The 27967-nt window shown below is 38.3% G+C and overlaps 2 protein-coding genes across 4 annotated transcripts; both read right to left on the minus strand.

Moving 5' to 3' along the window:
- Nucleotides 1–2: 2 nt before the first annotated feature.
- Nucleotides 3–14756, minus strand: LOC130174421 (putative helicase mov-10-B.2). The gene is made up of 23 exons (XM_056384228.1): nucleotides 14495–14756; nucleotides 14290–14392; nucleotides 10216–10397; nucleotides 9177–9273; nucleotides 8934–9075; nucleotides 8536–8788; nucleotides 8298–8411; nucleotides 7145–7322; nucleotides 6257–6399; nucleotides 5967–6140; nucleotides 5136–5248; nucleotides 4843–5039; nucleotides 4467–4564; nucleotides 4208–4305; nucleotides 3533–3631; nucleotides 3311–3413; nucleotides 3092–3209; nucleotides 2028–2219; nucleotides 1830–1901; nucleotides 1624–1749; nucleotides 1454–1542; nucleotides 1222–1334; nucleotides 3–1117 (listed from the first exon to the last, which is right to left on the minus strand). Exons 1-23 carry the CDS (start codon nucleotides 14626–14628, stop codon nucleotides 1056–1058), a joined length of 3000 nt encoding a protein of 999 aa, XP_056240203.1. The 5' UTR covers nucleotides 14629–14756; the 3' UTR covers nucleotides 3–1055.
- A 917-nt stretch (nucleotides 14757–15673) lies between these two features.
- Nucleotides 15674–27494, minus strand: LOC130174425 (putative helicase mov-10-B.2). Of its 3 annotated transcripts, none has more exons than XM_056384230.1 (22): nucleotides 27389–27492; nucleotides 25978–26186; nucleotides 24910–25003; nucleotides 24275–24422; nucleotides 23370–23592; nucleotides 23029–23115; nucleotides 22376–22550; nucleotides 22132–22283; nucleotides 20295–20462; nucleotides 19957–20063; nucleotides 19668–19867; nucleotides 19164–19267; nucleotides 18337–18434; nucleotides 18115–18213; nucleotides 17774–17879; nucleotides 17568–17685; nucleotides 17286–17477; nucleotides 16728–16796; nucleotides 16509–16634; nucleotides 16244–16332; nucleotides 16028–16132; nucleotides 15675–15893 (listed from the first exon to the last, which is right to left on the minus strand). In XM_056384230.1, the coding sequence occupies exons 2-22, from the start codon at nucleotides 26169–26171 to the stop codon at nucleotides 15884–15886; spliced, it is 2664 nt and encodes an 887-aa protein (XP_056240205.1). In that variant the 5' UTR covers nucleotides 26172–26186; nucleotides 27389–27492; the 3' UTR covers nucleotides 15675–15883. The 3 variants fall into 3 exon arrangements, with proteins under 3 accessions (XP_056240207.1, XP_056240205.1, XP_056240206.1); XM_056384231.1 differs by lacking the exon at nucleotides 27389–27492 and adding an exon at nucleotides 26737–26824; XM_056384232.1 differs by lacking the exon at nucleotides 16509–16634 and having other exon boundaries at nucleotides 15674–15893; nucleotides 27389–27494.
- Between the last annotated feature and the right edge of the window lie 473 nt (nucleotides 27495–27967).

Consider the following 27967-nt stretch of genomic DNA (forward strand, 5'->3'; position numbering starts at 1 on the left):
GCTCAGCAGGTAAAGTAACAGTCTTTACTTAAAAATATATTTTCAACCAAACACATAGAGGAAAGGCAAGAACAATGATACAAATTACATATATTTAAAATCACTGTTATCTCCATTACAGTATCTTACATTTGTGTTCTTCCTTTCTTCCAGACAGGAATTAGTTGATACTCATATCCATTTGTTATTAAAATCCAAGTGTGTATTTTTTTGCCATTTAACAGAACCAAAACCCCACTTCCACTGAAAACTAAAACCAGAAGTGCTAAATCATCGAAACTACTTATAGTTTGGTTTGAATGACCTGATAGAAGAGAAGTTTTTACATTGAGTCCACCTTGACCTTAGATTTTTTAATTCAGAACAAAGCAAATACAAAATGGGCCATACACATTTTTCATTTGGTTAAAATGAATAAAAATGGCTGTACTTAGAAATTGTGATTCAAAAATAGATATTTAATTCAAATGTATCACAATCCATTGTGGAAACATCAACATGTAAAAAAGTCTCAAAGATGATCAAGAGAAATAGGCACATTTCAAGTGCCGTAGCAAAGGGTCTGAATACTAATGTCAATGTGATATTTCAGATCACATCAACAAAGAAACATAAAACTACATGACTGTAAAAGACCAGGGATGATTGAGACAAGTTAAAAACTACGAGTTAAATAACAAACACACAGACATTGATCCTTCTTTTTTTGATTATAGCAGTGTTTGCAGCTGCTTCAAGGGAATGTGGTGCCAACTGAAGTAGTCAAAGACAAACTGTCTGCTTTAAACATGAATCACGTCCCTTTCTTTCATTGTCATTGGTCAAGCTTCTATAGTAAACATTAAAAGTGCAATAACCTGATATTCAAGATATATTTTGGAATGTTATTTTACATACCTTTAATGTGGAAAGGTTACAATGAGGCCTTTCCAGAGATTGTGATTTAATACAATGTAGAACTTTTATTTCAGGTTTCTGGTGAAGAGATATACCGAGCTAAAAGCAAAATGAATCCCATCAAGTGACAAGGAGGGAAGTTTGTGCTCTCCTTTTGTTCACAGGTCGTGCCTCCACTCGGGGTCCAGGATCTGCTGAACAACGCTCTCTTCAGTCTCCACTGACGAGAAAAGAGTCACAGAAAGAAAGATGGACAATTTTAACATCAATTCAAAATGTTGCTTTTGAAGGGGATACTAATGAAAATAAAGATATGCGTGTCACCTTGAGCTTCAATCGTGATGTAGAGAGCAGAGAGTCTCATCACCACGTCTTCATCTTCCTCCGCACGAACAAAGCCAGTGTAGCCTCCTCCCTCGCTACAGTACCTGATGAAGCTGCAAAGAGGAGAGAAGCGTCACAAATTACCAGGGACTGCTCTCTTGGATTTAAAATTAAATTTTAACCTTATGTGTGCTGCGACAGGAGAAAGCAGAAGTGACCACGTGACACGTACCGATCCCAAGTAGTATCTTTACTCAGCACTCTGGGGTTTCCCACAACAATCAGCAGGGCTTTGGCTCGAGTCACAGCCACATTGAATCTCTGGAGAAGTGAAGTCAGAGTGTCAGAATAATGTTTTGCATGTACCTACACAGAGTATGTGCATGTGTGTGCGGCAGACACCTTGTCATTCTTGACAAAGCCCAGGTGGAACTTTTTGTCTATCTCTGTGTAATTGGGGCTGCTCCGAACTGTAGACACCAGGATGACTCTCCTCTCCTGACCTTGGAACTCCTCCACCGAACCAACCTGCCACAGATATGTACATAAACTTAAGACAAAGCTCCACTGTGTGTTTCACTTTGTTTTAGTCTGAAATATTCTGTTACCTTAAGCGCATTCATGTCCTTAAATTTGAATTCTTTCCCAACTTTTTCCAGGGCCTTGCGGATTTTCTGCACCTATAGGACACCCAGAAATTGGAAAAAAAAACATCCCCAGCTTTTAATCTACATAAAATCAAAATTTTCCACTTCAGTGTGATAGAACTCGGACTGCAGTGTGTGTTTGATTGAATTCATTCTGACCTGTTTCCTGTAGGGGGCGATGATGCCTATGTCTTTGGGTGAGATCATAGCCAGGCCCTTCTTGCCCTGCGTCTGCAGCAGTTTCTTCACATAGTCCATCAGCACCTCCACCTCTGCTACGTTGAAGAATGAAGGACTGTTGGCCTCACGCTCGTCAACACCGGTGACCCCATGGAAGATCAGTGGGAAGTCCTGAAAGATACATTTTAAGGAAAAATGTTTTTGCGTTCTTATGCTGTATTCTTTAGAGAAATTATTTTGAATACTTTTGTGCTGCTGGGAGGTGGAATAAACTTCAAGGTGGAATAAAAAAAAACAAAGATCACAATGTTAAACCAAAAGTAATACAGTAAGTGCTGTATGCCTATTTGTGTTCTTTAATAACATTAGGTTTATCTGTATTGAAGCACAAGTGTGCATTTTTTTGTTTTTGTTTTGTAGATTTAACTATTCTAACAAATCAAATTTCTTCCCTACTTTAACTTGGAGTAAATTGAAATAAATCAAACTTATCAGTCACATTCACACAGTATGAACACAATGTTTCATTGTCAGAAAATGTTAATTTTGTATTTCCCTTTTTAAAGTTATTCACCAGATAAAAAAATTAAATCAATCAAGATGCTAAATATATTGTCCTTAGTTGATTGAATCTTAAAGGTACACGTGAATGAACTAGGGCTGCTACTAACAATTGTCTTCATCATCAATGAGTCTTATTTTTTACACTACTTATTTAGTCTATGACATGTAAAAAAAAAAAAAAGGGGGAAAATGCCCATCACAATTTCTAAGAACCAAATGTTTTGGCATTTTTGGCAAAAAAAAGAAAGAAAAAAAATAACTGATTAATAGAATGTTAAAATAGTTGGCAATTAATTTTCTGTTGATCAACTTGCCGATTAATCAATTAATTGTTTCAGCCAAAAAAAAAAGAAGCTACATTGTAATTTGAATAATGAAGACATAGTAAAGCCATATAGGTTGTCGCTTTTCATGCAATCGATTCTATATGATCAGTTTCTGTTTGCACATGCACTGTCCAGTATGTTGTGAATCATTACCCTCTGTGGGAGATATTCCCATCCGCAGTAGGAGTTGCGCAAAATTTCATCTGCATGACACAGCAGCTCTCCATCATAGAACATCTCGTTGGGAATCTTCAGAATGGCAGGATGGGACCTGAAAAGGACCAACAGAAATAGAAACAGATTAGAAGAGGCATTCTGGAAAATCAAATACAAAATTTCAGCAGTGACCTATAACCGTTTCTTCTATCACACCTGTAGTTGTGCAGCAGTTTGGTGACAAAGCGATTGTTGTACACGCCCTCTTCTTTTTGGTACAGAGGGAAATTGTTCATCATGCGCTCCAAGAGGGAAATTCCTGCAGACAGCAGAGCCTTTTAACTCCAGAAACATATCAAATGTGTGAAAACAAAAACTGAATTGGAGATTTATATATACCATATCCTCATTTATCTGTGTGAGTGTGTCTGTACTTACCCATGCCATATTTCAGCGCAAAAGGGGATCTGAGAATGGGTCCGAGCTGCTTGGGGTCTCCAGCCAAAACAACCTGACCAGTCTCTGGATGGAGCAGCCCTTTGTAGCACAGAAAACATATAAACAAGATCAGCACAATTACAGACTAGAATTACGACCTTGTGGTTGCAATACTTTCTCCAAATTGAGTCACAAAGCATTGAACAAGTGCGTCCAAGCCAGGTTCATCACTTTTTTGTGTCCCCTGGAGACACTTTCATTATGTTGTGTGTAATTGCAGCATGTTTGTGTCTTTGGTTGTGTCGTGAGCGTTTGCAGCGGACGTTTTGTCAAATTGATGGAGAATTGAATTTTCTTGTGTTTTGTCTATTTGCATGTGTTTTCTGAAGTTGCAGAGCGTTGAGCTCTCAGGGCCACCATGGTTATGGTCAAAAGATATGTTTTGTGAGGTCACAGTGTACTTTGACCTTTGGCCACCAAATTCCTATCAGTTCATCCTTGAGTCCATGTGGACGTTTGTGTCTGATGTAATGAAATTCCCTTCTGTCATTCCTGAGATATTGTGATCACAAGAATCGGACAAACGGATGGACGACCCGAAAAACATAATGCCTCCAGCCATGGCTTTCACCGGCATGGAGGCATAAAAACACAGTGCTCTTTTTTTCCCTTTACCTGCCAATGGGATTAAACATTCAGTCTCCACAGCATGCCCTGCCTCGTCCACAAACATGTGAGTGTAATGTCCTTCAGGAATGCCTCCTGTGACCAACCTGCAGAGATCAGAGACATGGTATATGATGGCAAACCTACTCCCACACAAGTGACATGTTAGTATTTTGAGCAACAGAGGATAAAAACTGGATGTAAACACTGTCGCATGCAACAGTGAAGTGAACTTCTTTAGTGTTATGCTGAGTGAGTCATTCATTACCTTCCAGCTGTCATCAGGGTGGTGACCATGATCGTATACTCCATCAGCTCCTCTTTTGGAGGAAAAACATAACACTCTCCTTCCAGGTTAGAGCATGCCTGTGAAAAGAACACAGTGTCAGTGTAGGCAAACCTCAGCATCAAACACGTAAAGGCCCAAGAAGTGCAGCAGTGCTGCAGCAAGAAAGTGTTATTCATTGTGTTATCCAACTGTCTAACATCAAACTGTGGCCAAGAGAATGGGTGTGTGAGAATGAATGGCGAAAGAGTTACTTTATGGATGAAAGAAATGCTTCACATCTGAAACAAACATAAGTAAAGCATCAATCAATCAATCAATCACAATCACTTGGAGTAAAAAAGCACCCGGTACTGACCTTTAGCTCTTCAGGGACACATTTTGGGTCCCGGCTGCTCGCGTACATGCGGTACACTTTATGTTCATCCACGTGCTCCAGAATCTTCTTGCAGAGCAGATCAGCAGCGCTGTTGGAAGGAGCGCAAGCCAGGATGTGGCAGGAGGTCTGGGTCTTCTCTATCTGTTTGATGGCCTCAACCAGAGTCACAGTTTTGCCTGAACATACAAAGCATCACCAGAATAAACTCAAGTGCAATACATTTCTGGCTTTGTGAGAACTTGGTAGGTTAGCAATAGATTAACTTTCTGTACCTGTTCCAGGTGGGCCAAACACCAGGTAAGGGGCAGGTTTGCATGAGCCAGCTACAATGTGCTGTACTGCTTGATACTGCTCCAGGTTTTTCTCCAGCTGGCAGTCAAACAGCCTATGAACATGCATCCCAAGAAAAAAGAGATGAATGTTTAATTAATATACTGCTGGTGACTGGGAAGAAGACTAAACAGAAAATGATCATCACAGGAGAGCTCAAATTTAAATACTGACTGACTTGACTCAGTCAGTGAGTTTCACACACGGGGGAGAGATGAGTCGCATAAAAATAAGTTGGGAAAGTGGGACATAAAGAAATGGACGTGTTAAAACTGTTCAATTTTTAAGATGTGTTGAGATTGTTTATTATAAAAATGGTTAAGACTGTTGGTTAACTGTTGGGAATTAACCAGTTAGAAAATCTTGTTTAACTGGACCTCTTTGACTTTTAATTGAATACATCCGCTATATTTAACGTGTTTTTTCTTTTTCATTTTAAATCCACCTCCCTAGATGAGTTACATCAGCCAGTCAAGTTGCTTGATGCTCAGGTTCACATGAGGTGTTTTTGACATTTTGGATCTCTGGACTTTGAGTCTGCAATCTACAGTTACCCATAACACTGTTCTCTGTCTAGTACTCTTGTGTGTATCTTCAGAACAAAGATAATTCCAGCACTCGTTGAGAAGTGTGGTCATGTGTGCAGATAAATCATTGTCTTACATTATTTATGCAGTCATATAGAGGGACAGACATCTGTGCTGTAAAATAGCCAGCTAAAAAAATGTACCACGTATAGAGATACATACAGTCTATATATAAGCATGCCTAACCTGAGTTTGGGAAGCGTTAGTTGAGAGGGACAGGTAGGTGCAGCAGGGAACAACACGTCTCTCAGTCCGCATGTAGTTGCCAGTTCTGCTGCTCTGTGCTGAAGACGCAGAGTCAGGCGGTTGACAGTGAACTCAATACAGAACTTCATGTTGTCTACAAAGCGATCCAGCAATCTGCAAAGTAATTCAAAGACAAACCGTTTGAAAAAAATTATTATTTTTTTTAAATATCAGTCAAAGAAATCCATATGTTTTAATTATTGTATGTTACTGTTTTGTCTTGATCTTACTTTGAGCTGAAGCCCAGTTTGACGCTGTCCAGCTGCACACAGTGGACATAGCCGCGGTACTTCACCCCTGTCTCTCCTTTGGGATACGCCAGCAGCTGATCTCCTCGTAGCACAGACGGGCGGTTCTCAGACACACCAGGTACCTGGCAGGTGAACAGGGAAAAGTGTGAATTATTTTGTGTGAAGTGAATTCTTTTTTTTTTTTGGGCGGGGGAATTTTTGCCTTTATTCCGATAGTATAGTGAGAGAGAGACAGGAAAGTCAGGGAAATAGAGAGGGGATGACATGCACCAAAGGGCCGCTGGTCAGACTTGAACCCGTGGTTGCTGCAGTTAGGACTAAGCCCATGTGGTACGCGCTCTAGCAGGTGAGCCACCGAGGCGCCCAAAAAGTGTGAATTAGTTTTATTCCAGTGAACATGCAGGTGAATATATTGTCCCATTGTGTTTATCTAAAGAATATCAATGTTCTTTTTTTTCATCATACTCGATCAGGGTCCTGTCACAGGAATGTATGATTACACTTCACACCGGCTTTGTACTGGCTATGTAAAAAGGTTTATTAAGCTACACGGGAACAATGTAATTTTCTGAAAATAATAATCTATTAACTAAAACAACTGTCTGTTTTATTCAGATTCATATCTGATGCACTTTGCAACCTCCTTTAAAATGATTCCTGAAACTAGTTTAAAGGAGACCAGAACCAGTTATGGATGTCAGCATGGCTGTTAAATTGAACCTATAGCACTGGTATAAATCTTGAAACTGCATTCTGGCACAAGAAAAGTTAAATGTGAACTAGTGATTCTCAGAGTGAGAGTATCCAATGGACAAGTTAGAGAAGGACTGATTATCTGGGAAGTGAATGAGTGGATGACATATTTACCTCCAGAACAAGAAGTTTCTTGTTGACCGTGTCTTTGTACATGACAGTCTCTTTTCTATCATCGTTGGGGATGTTGTATTTCTTGATGTCCACCTCCATCTGAAGCTCCTCTAGATACAGCAGCAGCTGCAACTTCTCAGTGTAGTTCTCCCAGCTCAAGGGACTTTCCAGCAAGGTCCTTATAAACAGAACAAGGCAAAAGAAACAAATTGCATGGCAGTGTATACACTGTAAAACAGAAGCTGACTTCAATTATTTCTTTAATGTATATTTTTGGCATGTGTTCAAACTCAGAACAACCTTGTCTCCAGGACATTTTTTTTTACAACAATCAACAGAATCACTTTGGGTAAGATTAGGGAAAACATTGTGTTCTGTGTGCAATGACGGATATTTCATGTTTGAGATTTTGTTCTCACTTTGAGTTTTGTCATTTCCTGTTTCATTTTGTAGTTACTTTCCTTGAGTCTCAATGTTTTTACTTCCTGTCCTGTTTCCTTCCTTGTTGACTGTCTGCCCCGCCCTAATGTGTTTCACCTGTGTTCAATCACCCTTGCCTCCCTTGTGTCTATTTAGTCTCTGTGCTCCCCTTTGTCCTGGTCAGTTCGGCTTTTCGAGTCCCCCATGCTTCTGGTTCCTGTTCATGTTCCTTGTGTTTTTTTGTTAGTAAATTATATCTTTCCACCTACTCCTACTTTTTTTTCGTGGGTCCAGCCTTACCTTAAACGTGACACATGTTGTGTCTACATAACCATAACCACTTCAATAATGCTGGTGTCACTACAAGTGGACCATGTACTGCAAGATATATGTCAGAAAACAAATAAAAACTATTATCTATCAACATTTTCCTGTTACGTTGAGTATCAATATTTTTGTAACTTGCCACATACGTTAATTAACAAGATTCCCTCATCATGTTGACAGAAAAACTTCACCTGGGTGGCATTACATTTCCCTCAAAACATATTTGCAAGTTCAAACTTGTACATAAACACAATGTGTACTGGCTACAATTTGATATATAAAACACATTAGCATCACATAAAAACAGTGAGGGTGAGGTTAGGCTTTTCACAGTCATCACACCACTTTGATACTTTAACTACTGAACTACAGCTGCAAATGACATAAAAAACTGAACTGCATTTACCTTTTATCGCAGAAGTACGTAGACTGCTTCAGAGTCTGAATGAGCTGGTTCATATACGGTGGTACTGGATACCTCTGTAGCTGAGCCACATTTTGAAGCCGCATCACTGACAACCTGGTTAGATCAGACAAAATGCAAAAAGTAGGATATATAACTACAATGCAACATATGAGACATACAGCCTTTCAATTTTTATATTTGCTGTATATTTAACAGTATATTGAGTGAACAGTGATACCCCTCAGGTTGCTGCCCATCCACAATCGTGCAATGAACTTCAGGTGTCCTGGCAGGGAGGGACTGAGGTTTGTAGGGTGCTATTGGTGCCAACTCCAGTCCCAAGGAAGTTATACACTTAGCCTCAATAAAGCGCACAATGTGGAAAGCAACGGAGGAGGGCTGCAGGTCTGGTTTGAATTCAAAGGCCAGTGTAGATGGATAGAAACCAACCATAGTGCAGCAGAAGAAAACCTTGATTTCATAGCTGTCACCTGAGATCAGAAAATAACAGACAATAATATTTTATGGAGGTGATTCATTGTGGTTTATTGTGCCCATAATTCTCTGTCAGCAGAGAAATTCAAATGGATTCATGAATTCAAATAAAAGTAAACTAGTTTGTGACTGTTGTGTTACCCGGTTTGAGTGTCAGGGGGTTTGTTTTGGTCACTTTGTGTTCATCCGTCAGAGTTAAGTGTTTGAGCCAGTGCAGTGGGGTGTAGTAGGTGAAATACACAGGCTCTGTTCCAGTGTTTTTCACATTCAGATTTATCGTGTACTGTTTAAAAAAGAAAAAAAAAACAGATCTATGCAGTAGAGCTGCACATTTGTACAATGACCAACAATGGAAATAACACTGCAATTTCACAACATAAATACCTCATATGTGTTTTCCAAACACAAGCAAAGTTTCCCATTCTCAATCTGATGGTCAGAGGTGATGCTGACGCCATGTTTGTCAGAAATGAACTGAGCCCTGTGGGTGCAAAAACAGCAAAGGTTATGTATTACAGGCAAGAAGGGTGGAATGTGAATTTGAAAATCACGATTAAATCAGAACCAAGATTCAAGTGTGTTCTTTCATGTGTTTTGTAGGTGCATGGAGAAATAATACAGGTGGCAGTGAAGGACATCTACAGTGAGTACAAGGCCAGTGACAGGCTACAGGGTAATAACAGTTGTACAGTTGGAACAGTAATAGCAAGCTCTATAATTCACAACTTTGTGGACTGCTGTTTTGAGCGTGCAAACTATGCTGGCTCCTGCAGTATACGCTTACAACCCTACCCACACGACTTCCTGTCCTGTCTGCTTTTTGTCACAGCACACAAGTAAAGTAAGCCTGTTGTTGTGGGCCTTGAATCCAAAGAAGACATTTGTTTGAGTGTCACTTTTCAAATTTTCTTTACTTATTGTCTGATGAAAAAAGAAACACACTCTTGTCAGTTACACTGTCTTATATTAATATATTTATTCTGATATCAGGAAACAGACTCCACGAATCAGATACAGCATATAATCTGCATAACCATCCCTTCCCCCACCAGTCCATTCTATCAAAACTGCAGGGAGGACAAGGTCATAATGAGGGCGGGTAGAGGGTTCTTCTTAGTTATTTTATCTTTCTCTCTGAATAACAAATTCCACTAAAAAACTGTTTCCAACAAACCTATCTCAGACATTTAAGACACCACAACCTCTAACCTTCATAACTAGACGGTCTGAATCATCTCTAACATCAAAGGTTGCAATGCCCCTTACAACTTACACACCAGATGATTTAACAGTGATTCAGCAACTTTAAACACCAAAAAAATAATAAAATGTGTTGAGACTGCAGTGAAAGAAAAAGTAGAAAAACCTTTTTGTCAAAATATTAAAAAACTGAAAAAAGCTTTTGGGGAGCATGATGTGTTACCTTTGTGTCGTCAGTTTGTCCATTAGCAGACCGGCCAGTTTCCTGCGGGCTCGAACTCCCGTATCCGCTTCATCTGGAGAGGTGAAGGTCTGTACTGGCCCGGGACTGGCCGCTCCATTCTGCACGGCCTGTGGCTGATGGCTCCTGGGTGTTTGCCACTGGTCCACATAAAGAGCTCTGATCTGTACAGAGGATCACTTGAATAAACTTGGATGAAAAATTACTCTTGGGATTTTTTTTTATTGGCAGTAGCAGACATAAAGGTGTCCTCGCCTGTTTGTATAAGTACTTATCTGCATCCACCTAATTGTTTAATACCCTTGTAAATGCATATAAATACAGTAACATGCAAAAGGCTTTTTTTTTTTTCAGACCTGAGGTTTCGTTTCTGAGAAAAAGACACCACCCAGATCCTGGTGATCTTGGCTTGAGTCGAAACCCTTCACGGAATGACACATTGCTGGTGCTTGTTTAAAAAAATTTAATCTAACAGCAGAACAAAAGTGAAAATAAATGTGTGTGTGTTTTTTTTTTTACCTGATAACATGTTTAAGAACATGTCTGGCACTTTAGTCTGACTGAGTTGAATAATTTTTAACATGTCCTTTCAAAACACACACACACACACACACACACACACGCACACACACACACACACACACAAAAACCCTGCAGTTAGCATTTCTTCTCCTATGAATGACAGTAAAGTTAAAGTCAGCAACAATCTGCAATCTCCTTTATATTGTCTATCTTAAGCATATGTATAAAAGTTGATGACATGGCAGATCATTTGTTTTAAGAGTGATGATACTTTGGACAGGGTGTGGAAATCTTGCTATTACTGCAAACTAGTAACTGAAAACTTTTTTTAACATTGGCTAAAAGGAAGAAGTACCAATTCCTTGTATCACAAAACCATAATGACCATAAATAGGTGCACACACACAATATGGTTTACATACAAAAAAATTAAGAAAAAACAGTTATTAATGGTTTTTAGAACATTTTGATGACCTTTATCTTTTTACCTGTACATTTGCATTCATGAATATGAAATTTTGCCAATAAAATAGTGATAGATAGATAGATTAGTAATATACAGATAAAAATTCCATTTTGTGTTATCTTCTAGCTTGCCAAACAGCACGCTTCCAAAATAATATTCAAATTTGATCAATATGGCTGTTTATAAAAATACAAAAGTTGTTCCAAAAAAAAAAAGGGAAGTAACAAATAAATGAACAGCAATCTTAGTGGAACTACAAAAGTCTGAACAATTGATACCAATATATTTTCTGAATTTTCAAAAGGATATCTCAGCTGGGTTGAGTCTTTGAATAAGCTTGAAAGAAACCTCCTTCATTTTGTTAGTTATCAGATACTGACTGTGAAGGGATTTTTCCTTCATTAGGTCTATAGCTAGTATTATGTAGTGTTTTTACAGGTCATTTACAAGCAGGGCCTAAAAGCAATAGCTCAATTAACTATTGCTTTTATTGTCTCAAGGACAGCTGTGAAGACGCAGATAGAGCCAAACTGGCCTAGTCCCCAATGGCTGTTGTCATCACAACCAAGGTCGTAAAGATATCACCAACTGAGCCTGCCTCCAGTGGAGGGAGTGAACAGTCAAAACACAGGGGCCCTTCATCCCAGAGAAAGATTGTCTTCCCTTGGGAAAGTATTGCACAAAAATATACAATGTGACTTAGGTAACCATGATTTATTGTTAAGGATTTGGTACCTAGTAGAATATTCACACATGTATGGATAGGTGCTGTGGTCCAATGAATGCATCCTTATTTGGACATGTAAGTTTTGAATGAGTTTGAATGAGCTTAAATAAGATCTGCAGGGATGATAAGATTCAGAATTGGGAGGCAATACACAGTGTTAACTTGTATTGCTCATCTCTAATCTCCTTGGCAAAGCTTCAGTGAATGCTTCTGCTTAAGACATCTGGGTTTCCTGAAACTTCTTCCATCACATATTAACAGCTCCCAAGATTTCCATCACACTGATTAGGTAAGAGTCAGTGGAAGAAGTACTCAGACTTTTACTTCAGTAAAAGTAACAATCATCAATGTAAAAATGCTCTTAATGCAAGTAAAACTCCTACAGTCAAAATACGGCTTAAGTAAAAGTACAGACTTGTTATCAGCTAAATGTCCTTAAGTACTAAAAGTAAAAATACTCATTATGCAGTAAAATGATCCCTATGATTGATATATTATCAAATATATTTAAGATTCTTAATATTAGTGCAACAATGTGTGAGCTGAATTTTACTGTTGCAGGTGGTTGTGGTGTATCTGATGTGTACTTTATATACAGTTAGGTTTAGTTTAATGGTGTCCTGCCTAGGGGTCAGGCCTACAGTTCACAAGATCAGTCTGAGGGGTTGTGAGATGATTTTTTGTGGGAATAATTGATCATTTTGCCGTGTTGGAGCCTGAAATATTTATTTAAATGAAAACAACTTTAATGTTTCGATGGCAAATGTCTCTTGATAAAACTGAAAACAACTCTGAAACAAACAAATAAATCTGAAACTTGGCAAAGGATCCCGCCTGTCTTGTATGTAAAATCTTAATCTATAAAGTAACTATAGCAGGTACAGATAATGCAATGGATTATAAATTAAAATATTTCCATCTGAAATGTAGTGAAGTAGAAGAATAAAGGCAGAAAAAATGGATATCCTTTAGTAAAGTAGAACTACCTTCTACATAATTCTTCTTAGGTACAGTGCTTTTCACCACTGGTTAGAGCCAGGACTTTTTCCATGACAAATTATCCATAAATAAAACAATACTAGTATGAGATTACATACAAATCATTTTGAAAGCGTCCTAATAAGTTTATTGTTACCATCAGGATATGAGGAAAGTTTTCCTTTTAGGAGAGTGCACTGAAGGAGAGAAGGTAAAAATTGATAATTACCCCTTGGTTGTTGCCTAAATAGCATTACATGTACCAGAAACAATTGCCCTAAAAACCTTTGCATAATCCCCCGGTATTATAGGGATGTTGTATTGTGATAAAAACTCCTCATAAGTAAACAATGTGTCATCTCTGTTAAATAAAAATCCACCAGAATAATGTTGACTTGGAACCACAATAAAAAAAAAAAAATTTTTTAAATGTACTTTACATTGTAGCTCTGCCATATGGTGGATTTTTGTATTGTATATATTTATATATATTTCTATAATATTCTATGATATTTCTTAAAAAAAAATTGTAAATATTTTATCTTATTGTTAAATTGTTCTATTTATATTTAAGATATCTGACCTGCAGTACTTGCTTGTTTCATCTTTGTTTATATGTCTTTACCTCTTACTATGTTTATTGATATGCACCAAAAACTCAAAGCAAATTCATTGTATGTTGAAAAACCTACTTGGCAGTAAAATAGATTCTGATTCAGATTCTGGTGTTGTGTGGTGTTAATGATGCATATGATGACCAACAGGCTCCTGACCATATCCACCAGTTATTTATAGACATCACATGTGTAACAGACTTTGACCTTTGACTTGGAGCAATTCAACTGGTATTAAATATTAATGGTAATAATAGTATTATTATAAATGTCAGTTCTACATTCACTCAGCATCATTTATTTATTTCATTTGATTCACAGGTAATTTAACTTAAAATAAAGTGACTTTAAATTCAATTAAAGTATTGTAAGTTGTATCTTACCACTGTGCCACTACAGCAAATAACTTTAACCACTTTTTGTCAAAACCATAGAATGAACCTGAAAATAACAAACATGCGTCTGTATTTCCACTTCATCAGCAGCGGATAACCACATCTTAAAAAACTGCTACTGCTGGAGTGACGTATCATTGAGTGAAGTTTGTTTGAATTAAAAAAAAAAATTATAACATATAGCCTAACTGTGAAAAGAACACTGACCCAAGCCTGCTTATTAAGTGCGTCAATTTAGAACTGTTGTCTCTACTGACTCATCAGAGAAGCATCGTCTGCATCATCTCCATTCATTCAGCCTTTCACGCATAATCTGGCGTGATTAAACTGTATTGCAGAGGTAGAAGTGCATACCTTGGAGTTAAAGCGAATGGTGTCTCTTCGTCTTGTTATTTTGCCAGTCACTTTCAGGGCATAGAGGATTGAACCAAAGTTTGGGTCTCTGTTTCCTGCATTCCTGAAATAAAAACAAAAACATTTAATTTCGCAAACGTTTATGAAACTTACATAAACATACAAAGCTACAGATAATTCCTGTACATGATGAGGAAGAACTCACCTGGTCCTGAACTCGTTGTTGTAAATGTCTCTTAGTTCAAGTCGGTCTGTGATGGACGCTTGATTACTCTCCTTCAAATACTCAAAGAATTCGAGTCCAATTTGGCTGCGTTCAGTTAACTTCATATTAACCATGATAAAAAAAACTAAACAAAACAATATTATCAGAGTTATCAAACAGGAAAGCGTCCGGGCTTGTGACCTGACGACGGATATATATCGCTCATCAATCCGACGCCTCTAATTCGTCAATTCGACCCAGGGGTGATTTACATCTCAGGAAGTCCCGGTGAAAGCTAATCGCTTTTATATTCCTGGGCAGTCAACATGGGCGGTGTCTCTCTGCCTCTCATGATACGGAGGTGCTCAGCTGACACTCAGCGTGAGCTCGGAGATTTAAAGCGCGTGCACCCACACAGCCAGTCAGTCGGGAGAAACGAAAGTTAAGAGTTGTAACCGTGAAGCCAAGTGAACAAAACGAAACTGTAAACATCTGATCAGAACACAACTATTAAAAATAATTGATTAGGATGAATCAGTCAGCAAACAATCCAGCGATATTAACGTCATGTTTTCCTCTCAGCGACTCGTTTGGCAACATTATAATATGCATATTTTAAACGGATAATATAATGCATGTCCTCTGTTATAACTCTATAGTGCGTTATTATTTCTGACACTGATAATAATAACAATAATAATAATAGTGACAAACTTAATTGTGGTCTTTAAATTATGAATCAATGTTAAATTCTCATTATAATAATTATGAATGTGTGTGTGCACACTTCACCACTAGTACCACTAGTTAAAGAAAATTAAAGGTCAAAATATTTTCAACATCACATCACATCACATCACATCACATCATAAGTGATTGAAATGGAACATAACATTCCAGGAACTTTGTTCCTGGAGTTAAAATGTGAAGTTGGAGCAACACAAACATCAAAAAATGAACCCCATTACTAAACCTACGATGTGCATAAGGTCCATTACCGTTAAAACTTAAATGATTCTCAGTATTTAACATTTATAGAAACAACACTTTATGAATGTTACATATTTTGACTTATCCAAAACATGAACATATGGCTATATGGAAGTTAGTTTACAAAGCATTCTTCTAAACTAAACTAAACAGTGTAAAAGGAAACATGAGTCTAATCCTATCTAAAATGTTAAATTTAAATTAAACATAATTGATATAACATAATATGCTTTTAAACAGGCAGTGTTGTCTTGTGTCTGTGTCCTGAGTGAAAAAGATATTTGTGAGTGCACACTTAGTTGTCAGTTTGTCATCCAGCTCTTTATTTTTAGTCTATTTTTTTATGTTGATTAGCTCAAGATCTGTGAGCAAGGTCTTCCAATAGGGATCCACCTGTTGTCACTCTTCACTATGGGGTTTAGTACAAAGGTGGACATAAGAGGAGGAAAGAGAAACCAAACATTCCTTAGTCTTCAAGACAATTTCCAGACAATAGAAAGACATGCAGTGCAAAGTGTGCGAGTATGTGACTGTGCTTATTACCAGAGTGCCCAAGAGTGTATTGTAGTCAGTGCTTTTTCCTCTTCCTCGACATCAGAGACTGTAATGCCACGGTAAGCCCCGTTTCTGAAGCAGTAATAGATAAACCTAAAAAGAGAGGTCAGCATATGTAAGATGTTAATAGTTAAGCTATGTATTTGTGCAACCCATTCATCTCCACTAAAACAGTATTAGACTGATGAGCACTTGTAGCCATACTTGTTCCAGATATTGTCAGTTTTCAAGGCTCTCGGGTCTCCCACCACAATCAGCAGAGCTTGGGCTCGGGTCATGGCCACATTGAACCTCTGAGGAGACAATTTCAGTTAAATAGTTTCAGAGAATTAAATTTCCCCTGATTATTATGCAAATGTTTACAAAGGGTTGCTTAAAATTCTAAAAAGGAGTATCTGATTTATAGTGGGTATCCACACAAATATCATATATTGTTACTGAGTTATTGTGCTTGTGTAATGTTTATCACCTTCTCATTAGAAACAAAGCCTAAAGTGAACCGTTCCTTCTGTGCAGACAGTTTGGGATTGCTACGCACTGTAGACACCAGAATCACATTGAACTCTTTGCCCTGAAACTGCTCCACTGAACCAACCTATGAAAACATAAATGCAAGGACTGTTAAGTGCAGTTCCAACATCTCTCTCAAACATGTTCCACAACAAACAGCCACTCTCTATCTTCATACCTCGATGTTTTCCAAGTCTTCCTTCCTGAGATCTTTGTCCATCTGAAGGGCAGTCTGGATTTTCTCCACCTATCAACATACAAAAAAAACCCCCCCAAAAAAAACAGGACAATGTGAATGGGTCATTACAGTGTTTGAACACCCATGAAACTCTTAGAAGCAATCACTTAAGCAATATTGTATTGTATCGATGCAGATGATACCCATTCAATCGTGTTACTCGCCCAGCTTATTACAAAAGTATCTCTTCAATATCTTTTTCCCTGATCCCACCTGATCCCAGCTTTATTAGGTTCTGGAAAAGTCTTACAAATACTCACCAAAATGTTTTATAATGCCAAAGTAATAATTGACTTTCTTTGCCATTTAAGGTGTCCTGTCACTGGTTTTATAGATGTTTTTATAATGGCCATCTATGGGAAACCGTATTTTAGGGACACAGGAATTATTTTTTGTTGTGTGGTTTTCAGCCACTGGGAAAAAGGCAGAAAAACTGAGTCGCAGTGCCATATCCAGGTCTATTAATATATCCATGGATTACTGTAATAATATACTCACTTGTTTTCTGTACGGGGTAATGATGCCAATTTCTCCTGATTGAATTTTGGTCACACCCTTTTTGTGAAGATGGTCAAAGATGGATTTTAAGTATTCCTTTAACACCTCCACCTCTGCTACGTTGTAAAGGGAGGGATTGTTGGCATCACGTTCATTAATACCTGCCACTCCATGGAAGATCAAAGGGAAACCCTGAGACAGAGAAAGAGAAATAAGAACATGGTTGGAGAGAGAGAATTGATTATGCCTCTTTGTATGCGTGTGTGTGTCTGTCTATATTACTTCCTTGGGCAGCCGGTTCCATTTGCAGTATGAATTACATTTCTTTTTTGGAGCATGTGGTAGAAGTTCTCCTTTATAAAAGAGCTCATTGGGAATTGTCAGAATTGCACGATGGGACCTGAGAGAGCGAGGAAGAAAAGAAGTGAACTTAACAGTGACACTTTGTGAAAACAAGGCAACAAAGTTAGGTATCAAAAATACCACACCTGTAGTTCCTCAGTAATTTGGTGACAAAGCGGCTGTTGAACCCGTACTCCTCGTGTGACTTGTACAGGTCAATGTCCCTCATCAGACGCTCCAACAAGGACACACCTACACATAGTAAATGGCCTTAAAACTTCTTTACATACAGGCAATAATAAACATCTGATGAGTTATTGGTTCAACAATTCTTTCACTAATATTTTCAGATTTTGCATTAAATAAATGTTTGATTCATCAAGCACTTGATATATTCCTGAAACTAGAAACTCTTATTTAATGTTTAGAAACTTCACACACCCTACTCGTGTTTCCGTACTGTATACACCGTATACATAGTGCTCACCCATGCCATGTTTCTTTGCCATTCTGGATGTGATGATGGGCCCTAACTGTTTAGGGTCTCCAGCCAGCACTAACTGGCATGTATCTGGTTTTAGTAAACCTATGGAGCGATCAAAAAATAACAAAGCATAGTTCAAGACAAAACTCCTGAATATCAAACATTAAGGGCACAACTTATACAGAACATCTCACACTGTGTGTTAAAGCTTGACTAGATTGTCACCTGCTATAGGGATGATACACTCTGTTTCTGCAGCCTGGCCTGCCTCATCCACAAAGATATAAGTGTAATGACCTGGAGGTATCCCTCCTGTCACTAGTCTGAAGAGAGAGAGAGAGGTAAAGGAAATTGAAGACAGCTAATTTTCCACCATTGTGGCACATTTTGATATGCGTAAGACATGGTATTACTGTGGCTGATATTTTTATTTAGGGTACAGCAAAGGGTTTAAACTGCAACTTGTGTTTGTTGTACTTATTGTAACAGATTGTATGAATGTAATGTAAAAACAGAAGCACTCTGATAGCAACTGCACAAGTGAGAGATTCTGAGTGGAAGTGCTGTGAATCATCCAGAAATGAATGTCTGTACAGTAACTGTGTGAGTGTAAAAAATAGGGAATCACAGACTCATAGATAGTTGCATTGACTTGACAATCTGAAGATGTGATTCAGAACACATTTTGCATATAAAGATTACACTCAACATAATGCTAAAATTAAGATGTTCTGCCATTGGCTGTAGCTCAGTATCTGCTTGTGTTAGCTGGGAAGAACACTGTGTATGTCATTTCTTGAATCATAGCTGATCTCAATATGCCAGAATACACAATGCCACAATAACTGCAACTGGCACACTGAAATGGGATTTTAATGTTATTGATTACATCTGTACTTCTCCTGCTGTGACATGTCAAAATAAGCATCTATTGTGAACGATCCTTATCAGCTGTCTAAAGAGCATTACACCTAATGAAAAACACATTTTTTCTGTGAATGTATTAGTATTATGGATATTCAATAAATATTTAATTGCATTAGCCACCGTACCTTCCTGCATTTAGCAGGGTGGTGACAATGATCTTATACTTCACCAGCTCCTCTTTGGGAGGAACTATAAGCATGTTTGTGAGTGGGTCCAGGTTGCAGCAAAACTACAGAAAACAACCAAGCACATACAGACACACATCTAATTATCATATAGTACAGTACATATAGACACCCAGACACCAAAATGGAGTTTGATAGCACTAAAGTAGACTGAATAATACTACATTCACAATGACATATCTTGCTTCTCTAATTGGATTAATTTCCTGCTGAGACATAGATGATGGAGAAGAACACAACTTTGTCAGGATTTACCTAAAAAGTTAAACTATAAGATATCAGAAAGCAGAATGCTTAGCAAATCAATTATATACTGGTATGTTTTTGAGGATCTTCATAAACAACCCTTGTTAGAAACTGTGTATGTCACTTCTTAACAAATGTGCTAATTTTTCATCTTTGTTTATATTTGAGGATCTGAGTGAGAACAAGAAGAATGCAGACCTTTACATTTGTGGGAATATTTTTCACAGAGCAGTGGACGGCATACAAACGATACAACTTGTGGTTGTCTATCTTTCCTGCCAGAATCTTCTCGCAGAGGTGATCAGTTGCACTGTTGGAGGGAGCACAGGCTAGAATGGTGCTTGAGGGCTGGGTCTTTACTATCTGCCTGATGGCTTCCACCAAAGCCTCTGTTTTGCCTGACAAATACATGTAAAAAATATGTCATTCTTAATGTAATTGTAAAGAAAAGAAATTATATTTAAGCACACACATGCATGTGCAGTACCTGTGCCAGGTGGACCAAATAACAGGTAAGGGGCAGGTTTCGCAGTACCAGCTACAATGTGTTGAATGGCCTTGCACTGCTCAGGGTTGCTCTCAAGCCCTACCAGCCTAATGACAGTGAGACATAGGTGCAAAGGAAAGATATCAGAACTGAGTCACAGTTAAGAGAGTCATTGTTTACATGCGGATGTATTTACATGTATGGGAAAAATGTTATTTATTTAGGTACAGATGAGATAAAAGGCACACAGAGAAGATGTACATAAGTATGACCTTGTCTGTATGTCTATAATGTCTATGAATGTTTCCCCTGGATTTGTGACTTGAAGGTAATCTGACCTCTGTAGATGTGAATGGTGGGAAGAAAGTTGTCCAGTAGGGAACAGCACCTCCCTCAATCTGTGTTTGTACACCAGTGCTGCTGCTCTATGCTGCATGCACAGTGGCATACGGTTGATCACGAAGGTAATGCTAAACCTCGTGCCGTTCTTGAACTGACTCAGGAACCTGCATGCAAAGTCAAATAGTCAGAGACAAATAGTCAGAAAAACACTGCAAGCTTAAAACAACCTTTAAACCAAGAACCCTAACCCTTTTAATGCAATGTCTAGACATTATTAGAAATAATATACACTGCTCAAAAAACTAAGGGAAAACTTAATCATCACAGTATAACACCAAGTCAGTTAAACTTCAGGGATATAAGTGATTGTGAATCAATTTCACCTGCTTTGCTGCAAATGAAAGTGACAACAGGTGCAATGGAGAGGTGAGGCAAGACAAGACACCCACAAAAGAGAAGAGTTTTGCATGTGGTGGACACAATTGCTCTCTCTTTACCCTTTCGGCCTGATTCTCCTCTAGTTTTGTGTTTTGCTAGTGTCCTTGTCACTACTGTTAGCATGAGGTGGTACCTGCAGACCAATCAGGTTGCACAGGTATTCCAGTTCCTCCAGGATGGCACATCCATATGTGCAGTTGCTATGTTTGCTGTGTCTCCCAGCACAGTCTCAAGAGCATGGAGGAGATACCAAGACAGGACAGGGACGTAGAAGGGCACCCAGCAGCAGGTTTGGGACCTGCTCCTCTGTGTAAATAGGAACAGGAGGAGCACTGCCAGAGCCCTACAAAATGACCTCCAGCAGGCTACTGGTGTGCATGTTTCTGACCAAACTGTCAGAAACAGACTACATGAGGGTGGCATGAGGGCCAAACGTCCTATAGTGGGACCTGTGCTCACAGCCCAGCACCGTGCAGCTCGATTGCCATTCGCCAGAGAACACCAGAATTGGCAGGTCTGCCATTGGCGCCCTGTTCTCTTCACAGATGAAAGCAGGTTCACATTGAGCACATGTGACAGGCGTGAAAGAGTCTGGAGGCCTTGCGGTGATCGTTATGATGCTTGTAACATCATCCAGCATGAACAGGTTGGCAGTGGGTCAGTGATGGTCTAGGGGGGCATATCCTTGGAGGGTCGCACAGACCGACAGTACCCTGACTGCTGTTAGGTACCGGGATGAAATCCTCAAAGCGATTGTCAGACCTTACGCTGGTGCAGTGGGCTCTGTGTTATGTATCGGTCCATCCAACACCACCAGGTACCGCCACTGACTGTCCTGGAGCTCACTGATGCCCTGATCCAGGTCTGGGAGGAGATCCCCCAGGACACCATCCGCAAACTCATCAGGAGCAGGCCCAGACGTTGTCAGGAGTGCATACAGGCACACGGGGGCCATACACACTACTGAATCACATTATGAGTTGCCATGATGAAATTAACGCAAGTTGGATTTTTACTTTGATTTTCAGTATGTTTGTGAATCCAGCCCTCAATGGGTTGATGATTTTGGTTTCCATTGACCGTTGTTACGTAATTTTGTTCTCAACAAGTTATACAATGTACATCTGTAAAGATTTTCAACTTGAATAATTCATTCATCAGGATCCGATGTGTGATAAAAGTGTTCCATTAATTTTTTGAGCAGTGTATTTTCCGCTTATTTCTTATGATAGAACTATGATCTTTCCTTGAGCAATAGTGGTAGGTTAGGTTTTCAGACAACTGACTGTGGAATATTTGGTATCCCTTCTTCTTTTATGCTGGATTTCTGTATCTACTGTATTTTATATAATTGAAAATTAAACTGTGCTAAAAATATCTTAATCTTGCTCTTACTCGTCATTGAATTTTAGGTAGATCTGCTCCACATCCGCATGTTGGATCCAGCCTTTGTAAACTTTATTTCTGAAAACTCGTTGCTCTAAAGGAGTCACCAGCACCTGGTTCCCAGACAGCTTCGCCGGCGAGTTGTAAGAGACACCTGCAATCTGATGACACAAAACGTTTTAGAGGTGAAAGTTGCAGCCAAAGTAACAACAGTTGTCAGTTTTTAGGTTTTATTGTGTGCGAGACGTATCACCGGGAAAACGATAAGGTCTGCGTTGTTTTTGTGTCTGAACATGACCACATCATCCTGGTTGTATTTCTCTATATCTGTCCTCAGCTGGAGCTCCTCGAGATGCAGTAGCAAGTGGAACCTCTGGGAGTAGTTCGTCCAGTTCAGAGATCTCATCTCCAGGTCCATAAATAGATTCCTGTGGCATAAAAAGGCAGGGAAAAGTGCATCACTTCTACAAGCCCAGCAGGCATGTGTTATAACATCAGAGCATTGTGCTTCCTGCCCTGAAAGAATATGGCATATTGTGGCTTTTTTTTTTGCATTTTACTTATTACAGATCAGCTAAGGCACCTCGACTTTACTTCACACGATAGTCAGGATTGCCTGTCTATTTAGCTTGAGATATTAACCGCGCCTTACTCAGGGTGGACTAAGGCTATTTTAAAGGTGAGTCATTCTTTAATGAGTCATTTTTTTCATGAGTCATTCTCTTTTACTTCAAATATTCTCCTGACATTTGTTTGGTTGTTAATGAAGCTCAATATACACAATATGCCACAATTCTGGGTCCAAACTTGAATTGGTTTACCTTAACAGACTAGGTGAGAAATTGAAATCTGGTACAAATTAACTTCGCCTTCTCAATGAGAGCCTGTGCAGTTGAAAATACATACGTGTCTGATTTACTGAGGTATTTTATATTGTCGGCCATCGGATATTTCTTCAAAGGAACCTCAGTCTTCAGCCACATCAATACAACACTGGTGTGAAAAAACAAAGAAAAAAAAAAAGAGGACAGTAATAAAATAGAAGACTCATAATACCAGTGACCAATACATGTTGCAATGTAAATTTGGATGAGTGACACAGTCATTTCTACAGTGTCTGAAAAAAGCCATGACAGAAGGCATTAACAGACAGCAAAAAAAATTATCACAAAAATAATATTGGTGTACAACATAATAACGACACTAACATAAATTACATATAATAACATGATATTAATGTGTTATACCCTGCAGGAGGTACCTGCTCCACAGTTTGGAGGGTACGCAGGGAGTTTGTGACTGTCGGGAGAACCTCTTCATTAAAAGATGTCTGATGCATGACTTCTAAGAGGCGCATAATCTCAAACATATCTGAGGACAGCGGATCTGTTTTAAACTTAAAGACCAGTAACTGCTCATAGAAGCCTGGATGTTCAGCATTGAAATGGACCCTGATCTTATAGGCCTCTCCTAGAAACAGTGTGGGACAAAAAAGAAATTAGTTATACATGCAGTAATTTTACATTGTGAAATATTAATTAAAAAGGTAGATTATTCAAAGTTGGAAACACTACTTTTGTCATTGATTAAACAGCGTACATTTATTATACACCACATGAAATCACAGTCATAATTTCTGTCTTGTTGGATTCGGCATCCAGCACAGTCAAACCACCAAATGTGTTGTACATTAGTCCAAAGCCTAACTTAACACATGAACATCTAGAAGAATTTGCAAAAGGATTACAATTTATCTTAACTGGATATGAAATAACGCATACTTCAAAATGGCAAGAAGTACTTCACTGTGACTAGTCAATGAATCCTCATGTTTCTGTTGTGACTGCAGACTTCAGGTTGTTGAAATCCCTTTTTGTTCTTTTTTAAATTTTGATGTATTATTGGTCGAGCCTTTGTTTTGGTTTCACTTAATCCTCATGATAATGACTGTGCAGTCACTCCCCGTGCTGTTTGTGTTCTTACTCATTGTGACACAATGATGTATGGCCTATGGCATAGTGAATGGCCTGCATGATATGAATCATTGCTGGAAACTGCTCATCTGTCACTAGTATAAGTATCAATTAACCACTGACAACTGTATAAACCCTTCTGCAGGTGCAGCATATGAGTGTGTGTGTCTTCTTCATACCTGGTTGAAGAGTGTGTTGCTTGATAGTCTTGTTAAAGTATCCATGACAGTCACTGACAGTGAAAATCTTTTTTACAAGGTCAGATACCCAAAGAGTTAAATAAACTGGATTGGCACCAGAGTTCTTCACAGTGAGTGGCACAACTTTCTGTAAGGCAGGAAACATGTTACATGCAAACTGTCAGTTTTATCAGCCATGGGCAAACACTTGTCCACACATAGACAAAAAGCAATCTTACTTCCCACAATCACATGGATGCATGTATTTAGAATCTTTAGAAAACTCTGCTTTGTGTTTACTTTAATTTACTTAGACTAGAATTAAGACCATAAAATGTGTGTACATGCATCATAGTAAATTTATATTAGAACACTGGGCCTGTGTAGGATGACAAAGGTGTGAGAACTCATACTATACTGTCAGTAATGACATTAAGTCAGTAAGATATTGTGTTTGTAATGGTGAGACCTAAATGTTAAGAAACAAAAATTTATTAATCTTCACTATCTGCTTCTACTTAGACTTAATGTAAATGTTTGAAATTATGTAATTATTAGTATTATTATTTAATAACTTCACAGGTTCCTCAGATTAATCATTAAAAAGCATGACAAGTCCTCATAGTCTGTCTCACCTTGTTTTCATACACAGTGAGGCAAATCTTCTCTTCCACAGACGCAGGGTCTGAGGTTACAGTGATATAATTTCTTCTGGAAATTAGCCGAGCCCTGTGTTGTTGGACGACAACATGCACACAGCACAAAACGCTGTTTTAAATAATAAAAATGCATTGAAATAATAAATAACTGAAAAACACACACTTCTGTTCATGTTTTGCTTTGATTACACTGAATTGAGGGTGTCCTGCCACCCCTGTCTTGGGTGCTAAACCAAGGTGAGCTGCAGAAATACAGGCTGCTAAGGTAGAATCAGTGTAAACACCAGCTAGCCCAGAAGACAAGCAGACAAACAATGAAGGTTGCGACTACAACCATTCAGGATGGCACCTGTCTTCTCAGTCATTAACCACATCATGCAAAGGTTGGTTAGGCTGGTTGGGTGCGTAGGCTTTGCAATATTTGTATTGTATGTGTGTCCCAATTGTTATGAAAATCCCAGGTTGTAAGCAGTTACTTAGAGCAGTTACTAAGTTTTTATTAGACACTGTGAATTTGAACAAAAATGGTAAAATGATATAAGTAATAATATTATTTCATGTGGAAAATAACTAATGCTTTATAAAAAGCAGTAAAGGTAGATTCAGAAAGGGATGAAGTTATAAAGAAAAGAAGGGAGAAATGAGTGAACATGCCACCTGTCTAACTGAATCTTTGATATGTATATTATATTTACTTGGTACTGCAGAGCTAAAAAAAAAAAAACCTATTTCTTTTTGATAATCAACATTATCCATCATCAGGAGTCATAAACAGATTAGCTTAGGATAGAGCTAATAAGGTTTAAACCAACCACATTCCAATCATGTTCCAGTGAAATGATGGTCTTCCTGTGACCACTCAGATTTATTTAGTAAAAGATCATTTGGTCTGAACTATTTTTATTTACTTACTATATACTTATACTTATCAGACGCCATCAGTGTTTTAATGTCATGATAATCATAATAGGAAGGTACCTTTGATTATAAGTGATTATACATTCAAGTCTGTCTAAGCTTTAATGATCAAATTAGAGGTATTACCTGTATTGCTGAAATAATGTTGCCACGGTCAGTCGGGCTTGAATCTTTTGGCGGGCCTCCTGAGCCATCTGTGCTTCGATGGCGAATGTATTCTGTGGGTCATTCATATAACCAGATGTTCCTGGTCCTGTCTTCTGGACAGACCATTCCACAGGAATCATCTGTGATTTCCTTTGCTGCTGAAGACGACTCATTTTGTCCTGATATAACTTAAAGAAAGAACCGGAAAGGATCATAAACCCACAGTAGGAGTACACTGGGTCTGCCTGGATAGACAATAAAGTAAGTATCACATAGTTAGCATTTCATCAGTAATTAGAAGGTTCTGACTTTTTAAAGATTTATATTTGATGCAATATCAAACCTTCCATCAAAACATCCAAAGTTTCTAACCTAAAACACCCCCGATAAGGTTTGAGCTCACAAATTAACAACTGCAAGCATCAAGCAAACTTGACCCTGCTATCAGTACACTTAACCCAAGAACAAGTAACACAAAATTATGAAACATAATATTACATAGGTAACAGCTATAGACACATTCATCCGTTGTTATTTTATAATACACTGTCCACGTTAATGTCAAAAGAGTTATAGAATTATTGCTAGTTGTGGTATCTCTAATGTAATACATAATATATAGTAATATCGTTACTGTGCCATCATGGCGTCAGTCTGGGATAACATGAAGAGACAGAAGACAACGTGAATACACAGAAGAGCTTTGGCAAGTTCTCCAAGATGCTTGAAATAACCTACCTGCCAAGTACCTTCAAAAACTGTAGGTGTGCAAGAGAACTGATGCTGTTTTAAAGGCAAAGAGTAGTCGCATCAAATATTGATCCAATTTATGCTTTTTCCATTTACTGCAATTTATATGAAGTTAATTGATAAACAAAAACTATTTGCGGCATTATTTCGAAAAGCATCAGCACTCTAATTATAGCACCTCAAATATTTGCACGGTATTTTAGGTATAGGCCTAATGGTAAACATAATATCTCGTATTATTATTATTTTGGGCATAGCTGACAGAAATAAATCGATACTTCACTAACAGAAGTCAATGCACCAAATTTTCTGTGGTAAGCCGATTGTTGCTACATTTATCCGCTAGGTGGCAGTGAAAGCGCTAGTTAGCTAGTTTAAATAAGGCAGCATTTGAACGTGAATTGAGGCAGCAAGAGTTAAAAAGACTTAAACGTTAGTAATTGAACATTTAATAGCTGCGTTTAGCAGTAAGTATAAACCTATAGGTGAACATTTGGTTGGTATATATAAATTGCTAGCAAGTTAACTTTACTAACTAACCCTGAAATACCCCTAGCTAACAACCGTACCAGGTAGAGGCTAAGACTTTGCATACATAAATAGTAACATAGCTATTTAACAAACATATACAGTAACTTACTTTATATGCGGACAACAGGGGATTAGCGGTATAAGAAACTTGTCTAACTAAATGAATTTAACGTTTAGTTTTGATTTGAAGATAAACATGATTGTACTTATTGTATGATTGTATCCTAGTAACCGCAGGTCAACACACTATTAGGAACTAATAAGCAGCTCTTTTCCCGCACCGCTGGCCTTCGTGGTTAGAGTAAGGAATTGTCTTGGCTTGTGGTTAGGTTAGAAGTTGGGTCTGGGTTAGTTTGGTGAGGAAAAACTAATCAATGAGGAAATGACCTTCAACTCAACTGGAGTATTGTGCAAATTAGCATTGTGGCTAAATTGTTCTGCAATCGCAATTAACGATTTTTCGTTGTTCTGTGAAATGTCAGAAAATAGGCCAAAATGTCTGTTATGATATATCCAGTATATAATTAGTTCAAGATGATGTGACCTGTTTGAGCATCAGTCCAAGACTCAAAGAAATTCAGTGAGTTTCATATTCAGTGAATTTCTTTGGGCCGTTTCTTGCTGTGTGCGGATTATGCAGATGCATAGGCCCCCTGCAGCCAATAGGGGCCCCCAAGCTGCAATTTCA

The sequence above is a fragment of the Seriola aureovittata genome, chromosome 9, assembly GCF_021018895.1.
Source record: "Seriola aureovittata isolate HTS-2021-v1 ecotype China chromosome 9, ASM2101889v1, whole genome shotgun sequence".
NCBI classification, from domain to species: Eukaryota; Metazoa; Chordata; class Actinopteri; order Carangiformes; family Carangidae; genus Seriola; species Seriola aureovittata.